At 44.5% G+C, this 7462-nt stretch overlaps 1 protein-coding gene across 1 annotated transcript in view; it reads left to right on the top strand.

Annotated features, from left to right (window-relative positions):
* Positions 1-4344: 4344 nt before the first annotated feature.
* LOC138498332 (dihydropyrimidinase-like) overlaps positions 4345-7462 on the top strand; it is a 469519-nt gene continuing 466401 nt past the window's right edge. The window contains exon 1 of the mRNA XM_069622132.1: positions 4345-4661. Within this exon, the coding sequence (XP_069478233.1) occupies positions 4404-4661 (258 nt within the window). The 5' untranslated portion in view covers positions 4345-4403. The remainder of the gene's footprint in view (positions 4662-7462) is intronic.

Below are 7462 nucleotides of genomic sequence, written 5' to 3'. Positions count from 1 at the left end.
CGGACTGGCAAACTACGAGTTCTGCTCGTGGGTGCCTTTTCACCCGCCAGGTCGGACCTGGTAGGCAGACCGGCACCCCGCGAGCAGAGCATGTCAGATGCACCGGCACCATTCTGAATGGTGCTGGTGCATCGACCTTCCCATTCCCATTGAGCCATATGGGGCTACGGGGGAGTTAAAGTTTCCGGCCCCTGGCAATGGGGAAATAAAGGGTCTGCCAGGGTTGTAATGGCCCTGTATTTCCCCATTGCCAGTGGCCGCAAATATTTGCACGATCTGCAGCAGCCTGCCTGTTTTTACCGGCAAGGCTACCGCCAAACTTGTAATGAGGCCCAATGTTGGTTGATTAATCATACCTTTTTGGGAGATCTACTTGAACATTACAGAAAAATATGTTGAGGGAAAGGATTTTTAAAGGCTGATGCAAACCTCAGGTTGAGAAGAATCCTTTACTCATTGGGAAAAAGAAAGTCACAGCTATATTCATTCATTCATTTTTGTCATTTGCCTTTCACCATAATTATGGACCCAAAGTGCTGTTTGGTTGAATGCCCTAAGAGGGACCGGAGTCCACATTTTGGAGAATTAAGAGGTGCTATTATGTGTATGTGCATTTGACCCATTACAGTTATGTGAGGGTGGGCAAGACCCTACTAGTCACTGATGTCTGAATGGCATGTGGAGTAGTGCAGCAGAGGTAAACTATGAACTAAACAGGGTGGATTGTGTTTAAGGAGACAGAGAATGATGTGGGAAGCTACAATTCAAATTTTTGTCATTAAAGGTAGCTTCATTCTTATGGCGCAGGTGTTGTGCATAGTGTTATATTTGAGTGCAGGGTGTGTGAAATGAGCCTGTGCCTTCCGCTAAGTTACAAAGGTGCGGGGTGCGAGGGGAGAAAATGGGTTAGCTTTGCAAACAAGAATATTTACATCTTAGGTTCCGTCTATGTGCAAAGGGCAGTGCTACATATCACCTAGATTCAAAAAGAGCAGGGCCTAAAATTCTTAGAAAGACATTCTATGAACAAAATTCGGAAACGTGTAGATTTAAAGGAGAGCACGGCCTAAAATGTGTAAAACAGACATTGAGTGATTGATTTTAGAAACACCTTATTCAATATGTTGCTACCTTACTCAATTAGGCTAAATGCAGAATATGGATACCTTACACAACTAGGCTAAATGCAGAGTAAGGCTACTGTATACAATTGGGCCAAAAGCAAAATAAGACTGCTTTACACAATTAGGCCAAATGCGGGAAACTCTGTAGGAGCACTGCTTCGCCTGACTTGTGAAGTAGGTTAGGTATAATGACAAGGATATGTCTTGGGTGCATGTTTAACAGGGTAGCCATTGGTCTCTTAAAGTACACGCGGTTCTGTTTCAGATGAATAGATGTTGGGTTAGGGGGGGATAAGAGGTGTAGTCTGCTAAGTGTCTGGGCACAGATTTGCTCCTCTCGCTCTTTGGTCTTCATTCCATGTCTTTACTCCACATGCATTTATGAGGGTCGTTCCTTCACAGTAAATACATCAGAGTTCTGTCCCTCACTGCCAGATCCCTACCCTGACCCCCCTTGACCGTTAACTCAAACCCCTCTTCATTCCCCCACCCTCACCCGTCCCAAGCGACACACCCAGGCTTACCTCGGTCTCCCCTTGGGCTTTGTTTCCTCTTCCACTCCACATTGTGGACGTTCCTTCGGTGCCCCAATCCCTAATCACTCCCCTACACGTCGCCTGCCTGCTCACACCCTGCCCTCCTCGCATACCTATGCCTCCCCCACTCCCGGGCTTTTAACCTCCGGCGTGGTTCTTTGCCGAGATGCAAGTGCAGTGCAGTACAGACCTTGTTGCACTTCTGGACATGCCCCCAGAGGATAGCTTCACACCCAGTCCTCCCAGAGGCTGAAAATCCCCAGTATGCTAATTGTGAAGTCTCCCTCTGGGCATTTGGTGAGTGGTTGTGCAGTTGTTCCCCTGATCTGTCACTGTAAGCATGTATGTATTTTTGTAGTAAACTTAGAATGCAACTGGTGTGTTAAAAGCCTCCTACCCCGTGGTAGATGGTTTACATTCCTTAGCTGATTTGCTTGGCACTAGCTGTCTTCTGATACCCATCCACCTTCTATAACAGATTTTGACTGCGCTTTCACCTATCTCTGGAACAGGCCCATTCTAGTCTCGGTGGGTTGCTACTGAAATCCTGTCTTCTTCATCATCGTCATAGAGTCAGTGCCTGTGCACAGGGCCAAACCTACTTGTCTTGATCCAGTTGCCATTCTGGACCCTCATTATCTGCACATCTCACAGAACGAGTGAGGGGTGCAAACTCACAGATATTAGAGAGGAACTGAATAGTAATTTGTAGTTAAAATATGCATCAGTCTTTTTACTGTGGATACAGCCATGATGAGGTACGCGGTAAGAGGAGAGAACAATCAGCCTCATCACGAGTTAGGCGGTAAGTGGTCAAATTGGCAGTAATGTAGTTACTGCCAATTTTACCACTGTGCCAAATTATGTCGGGTATTCAGTGGAGGATTTACCTCCAGGAAAATCCTGGAGGTAAATCTTCCCACTCAATGAAAAATCGGCAGAATTGGTGAAATTACCGCAGCAGTAATTCTGCAAAAAAAAAACCCATTGGGTCCAAACTAGCCAAAATAAATGGAGAATTACACTGCCATCACCACTTGTAATCAGCTGAGCAAGTGGTGGTAACAGTAATTCCTTAGGGCAATTTATAGGTGGCTTTACCGCCAAATTTCCACCTAACTCGTAATGAGCCCCAATGTGCTTTAAGGAGGGGAATCCAAGGTGCAGGCGACATGGTCGTCCCAGGAGGAAAGCTCAGCAGCAATGTGCTGGCCTTGGAAACAAGACAACACGAAGCAACGCAGGTTCCTGTAACAGCGCCTCGATGCCCCCGGGTCGTGTGAGCAGTTTTAAAAAAAAGAACAATAATGCAAATAAATAAAAATAGTTTATAGTGTTTATGTAGATTATCTATAATTGGGATCTATGTGATCGCTGCGCTGCCCGTAACTGCGATGGCCGAAAATGCCGATGCCAGTTATGGCACGGTGCAGTGATCATATCGATCACTGTGCCCGCTTCCCCCGGCCTGCATTACCCCTCCCAAGCCCCCCACTCCACTGATCTTTAGGTCGGCACACTTCTGCATGTGCCGCTCGCACTCTGCAATCCCTGCAGTGTCAGCTACTCCCACTAACGTTAACGTGAGTTGGATCTGACGCTACAGAGTGCTTTTCTTTTTTTTTTACGTGTCCTCAGCTTTCCGAAATGGTAAGCGGGGGACACCCCTGCAACCCCGACCCCTGTTACTGCACCCAAGTTGAGCGGGGGACACCCCTGCAACTCCCGCTGTGCTACGGCGTAGTAAATGTCACGCTCATTTTGATTGCATCCAAAGTCGCAGTGACTGCAGGGGCACACAAATGAGGGCGACATTTTGGTACAATACCTATAATAGTAGTATAGTGAACAGTGAAGATATAGATATTAAGTAACAGTATTATCCTTCTTTTGACTTTTGATTTGTAAACCAATTGAGTTATACACCCAATGTGTCCTTTGATAATGAATTGCTTTTGACCAACAAGTATTCGGACCCCACAGTAAAAAGACAGCAAGTGTAATAGTATTATGTGGTGATGCTATCTTTTGTTAAAACGATGCAGTATGCAGCCATAGTTTATAAGCAAATTGAATAAAAGCCATGTTTTCATGATAGCCACACACATTACATTTGAATCCAGTGAATTTTAATGGGAGGCATTTACATTGTCAGCAGTTATCCTGAAACCCTAGTGAGGCTGTGGCTCTCGATGGCCGGACTTGGATGCCTCCCATGATATATTGCCCACTGCACATTGTTTCACTGCAAGCCTCTGGGCGTATGCTGAGCTCCGGGTAGATGGCTATTCTCTCTTTGCCGGTTCTTATATTTATGTCTTGCTTTAAATCGGAGGATCCTGGCATCAGATGCATGCTGGAGGCTGTGAAATTCCGCTGCTTAGATCAAACGACTGAATGGGTTATTTGATGTTGCAAGTCCGGACACTTGTTAACTGACTGAATACAGAGCAAATAAAAGCATTTCATAACTTCCTACAAAACCTTGAACTAGAGCCAGGAGCTGGCATTAGAATCTCCTCAGTCACCCAGTGTATAAAATCAACACGCTGCATGAGTTGAAAGCCATATCTCTTTGGAAGCAGAGAAGCTAATTGAGGAGTACATCAAATTCTGAACACTTTTGTTGAAGAAAGAGAAGTGAGTCCAGTTAAACAGTGGTATTTGGTCCACTTGTATTTAATAAGTGTAACTGGATTCAAATAATCCATCAACAGAAGCTACACTAGTGATAGTGCAAGAGATGGCTTCTCAGGGCAGGATTTTGATTAGGGGGGGTAAAATAGTGAACGACGATTCTTCGACAGTCGCTGATGTCTACATTGAAGATGGGCTGATTAAAGAAGTTGGACTTAACCTGGTGCCTGACAAACCACAAGGAGTGCGAGTGATTGATGCCTCAGGCAAAATGGTGATCCCGGGAGGAATAGACACCCACACCCACTTCCAGTTCCCTTTCATGGGGACCCAGTCCATCGATGACTTCTACCAAGGAACAAAGGTACTACATTGAATTTAGAATGTATTCTTTTCATATTCACAACCGAATGTCTATCAAACTCCTTTCAACCAATGGGCATGAAACAGTAATTTTCCTTTAAGCGTACACTGGGACCAAGTGGTGGCAAGGAAACATGGTAATGTCTAGATCAATTTGTATTTGTTTTTATTTGTCTGGTAGAACATAGTGCACTGGGCCACATCATGAGTTTGGCGGCAATTCAGCTAAAATTGCAGAATTACCGCCAAACTAAGTTACCATTGCTGTCACTTAGTCACATGGCATTATCATGGGATTATGAGTGGTGGTAAGGTGGTGTAAATCCCGATTTTGGGGGTCCGCAGAGAGTTTCCAATGGATTTAACGTGAGTGAGGTAATAGGCGGTAACACAGTGAGGTAAATCCACTCAGTTTGGGGGAAAGGTTGTTTATTGACATCCAGCAAAGTGCTGGACTACATCATCCACTTACTTACAGTAACAGAATAACCTCCACGTTACCGCTGCTCATACTGCACCACCGTACTTGTAATGAGACCCACGGTTCAGAAGGACCTGCAATATAGGATCCATTCTGTTTTCAGATGAAACATAAACCTGTTGGTGAATAGGAAGTGAGTATATTAGAAGGGGGCACGAGACATAACAACAGTAAGTACACATATAGCATGCACATTAGGCACTAATGTTTGAATATATACAGTAGGATACTATTAGGAAATGTTGAAGACTGTGAAGATAGATACAAGGTGGTAAAGTAGAAAATAGAACCAAATGTAAGCCAAGTTACAACATGTTTTTGCAAAGCAGCCAGGTAAGGTGGCTTTATGTATCATGACCTTGGGTGCCCTTTATTAAGGAAAGAGTTGTGCTTCATGCATCAATATCTCTAGTAACTGTATTTATTTATTGTAGTAATGGATTGAGGGGGAAAGGGTGTTTCAAACAGAAGCATTTCCATTTTCAGGTCAATCTTGAATCAGGTTCCTTACATTAAAGTGAATGGGAATGAGCAAGTACTGGGACATACATGATGTGTAGACAGGAACAGACACACAATCGACGATATGTACCAGGCATTTGTTACAGTGGCAGGGTAGCCAGAGAGGTGGATTGGTGTGACGTGAGGATGAGCGCGTCTCCAAGATCTCTTCTTGGTGGTCTTGGTATCATAGCGTATTGCATCAGCCATGGGGCGCTACGGAAGCTTATGCTCAATCACGTGTGTTTAGCATTGGAATGGTTGAGTCAAAGGATCTGGATCCAGACAGATCATGAGCCGAACGTTAATCAATTGCACACGTCCTTACCAAAGCTTTTGTGGGTAGCTGCTCAGACAGGCTGTCGAGCTAGGGAAGACTTCAATGCTTCCATTTCTATGGCAGACATATTGTGAAAGCTATTTTTACTAGCTTTCTCCACTCACTGTCTTCTATGTGCCGCCCCGTTCTCTGTGTCGTGCATGTATTTGATATATTTTTCATTCTGAAACACCATTTATGCAGGGATTATCACACAAATGCTAACTATCCACTGTGACAATTGAAACAGCAGTTAGAGAAAGTACTGTTACAATGTGTAACACTTCAGCATTACTCCAATACTGTAATACACCTTCTTCTTATCGTGGCTGCCATTGTTTTACTAGACTGGTCCACCCACCCTCTGCAATACCACTCCACATTCTTTGTCTCGTGCTTTTGTATATTTTTCATTGTGAGACACCTCTAATGCAGGCCGTGTCACACAAAAAGCTCACTATCTGCTGTGACTATTGGAAAAGCAGGTGGGGAAAGTACTGTTACAAATGAACCAAGTTCCACATCCATAATGACTACCATTGGTTGAACAGATTATGCAGTTTGTTCTTTGTTTGTATCACTCTGACCATAGATGGGAGCATATTGAGACCCGGAGCAGCATGAGGTGGCATTATATTCAAAGCCACGCACCTCTAAACCAAATTCTACCTTCATGACAAACCTATCACCCACACAAACACCCAAAAACAAATCTTGCCTTTGCGACAAACTGAAACCCATCACCCACACAAACACCAGACACATTAGCCAGCATTGAACCACAAAAGATGAAGCTGGATTTGGAGTTTTTTGGGAGCTGAAACATTCTAGCACGGATCAGAAGAAGAACAAACTCAGCACTCACAGAGCCACAGGTTGTATAGGGAATGTGCAGACCTGCTCCATGGAGACTTGTATGTAAGTACCTGCATCGGGCAGGGTGGACAGGGAGATGCAATTAGCCACTGTGTGTCTGGCATTGAGTGTAGCAAGCTTGGTTGGACTGTAGTTTGAAGATGGTCTGCCGTGCAACACACACCACCAGTGTTCTCCAGACAAATATCAAGGCAGATTGAACTGCCACTGTCAGACCCTGTTTCAGTGACTCGCCCATAACTGAAGAGCATGGCTTGGGGTGGCTCAAACAATATGGGGATCTAGTCATGGTGTGGCCCTGGAAAAATATTTTGGGAGTTACATTTGTTTCTACTGGATCTTGGCGGGTGCTTGTATCCTTCGAGTTACTATTTTGTTATGTTGGCCTCATTAGTATCATCTGTGGACTGTGCTCTATTAGGTGTTTTCTGCTGTGTGTAAATTGTCAGTCTACACTGTTGTTTTGGTTTCATGCAACTGAGGAGCTTTGTTCATTGTGGTGATACCCAATTCTCACAGAAGCATTGCATCTGTGACTGTGTGCTTTGAAGGTTGAGCAAAGTGTTTAGGCAAGAGAGTCTGTATGAATGAGCCCATCTGTGGCTGAGTGAGTGTATGTGTGTGC

Source organism: Ambystoma mexicanum, chromosome 5q (genome assembly GCF_040938575.1).
Source record: "Ambystoma mexicanum isolate Mex_15411 chromosome 5q, UKY_AmexF1_1, whole genome shotgun sequence".
Classification (NCBI taxonomy): Eukaryota; Metazoa; Chordata; class Amphibia; order Caudata; family Ambystomatidae; genus Ambystoma; species Ambystoma mexicanum.
This window is presented reverse-complemented; position numbering and strand designations above follow the sequence as displayed.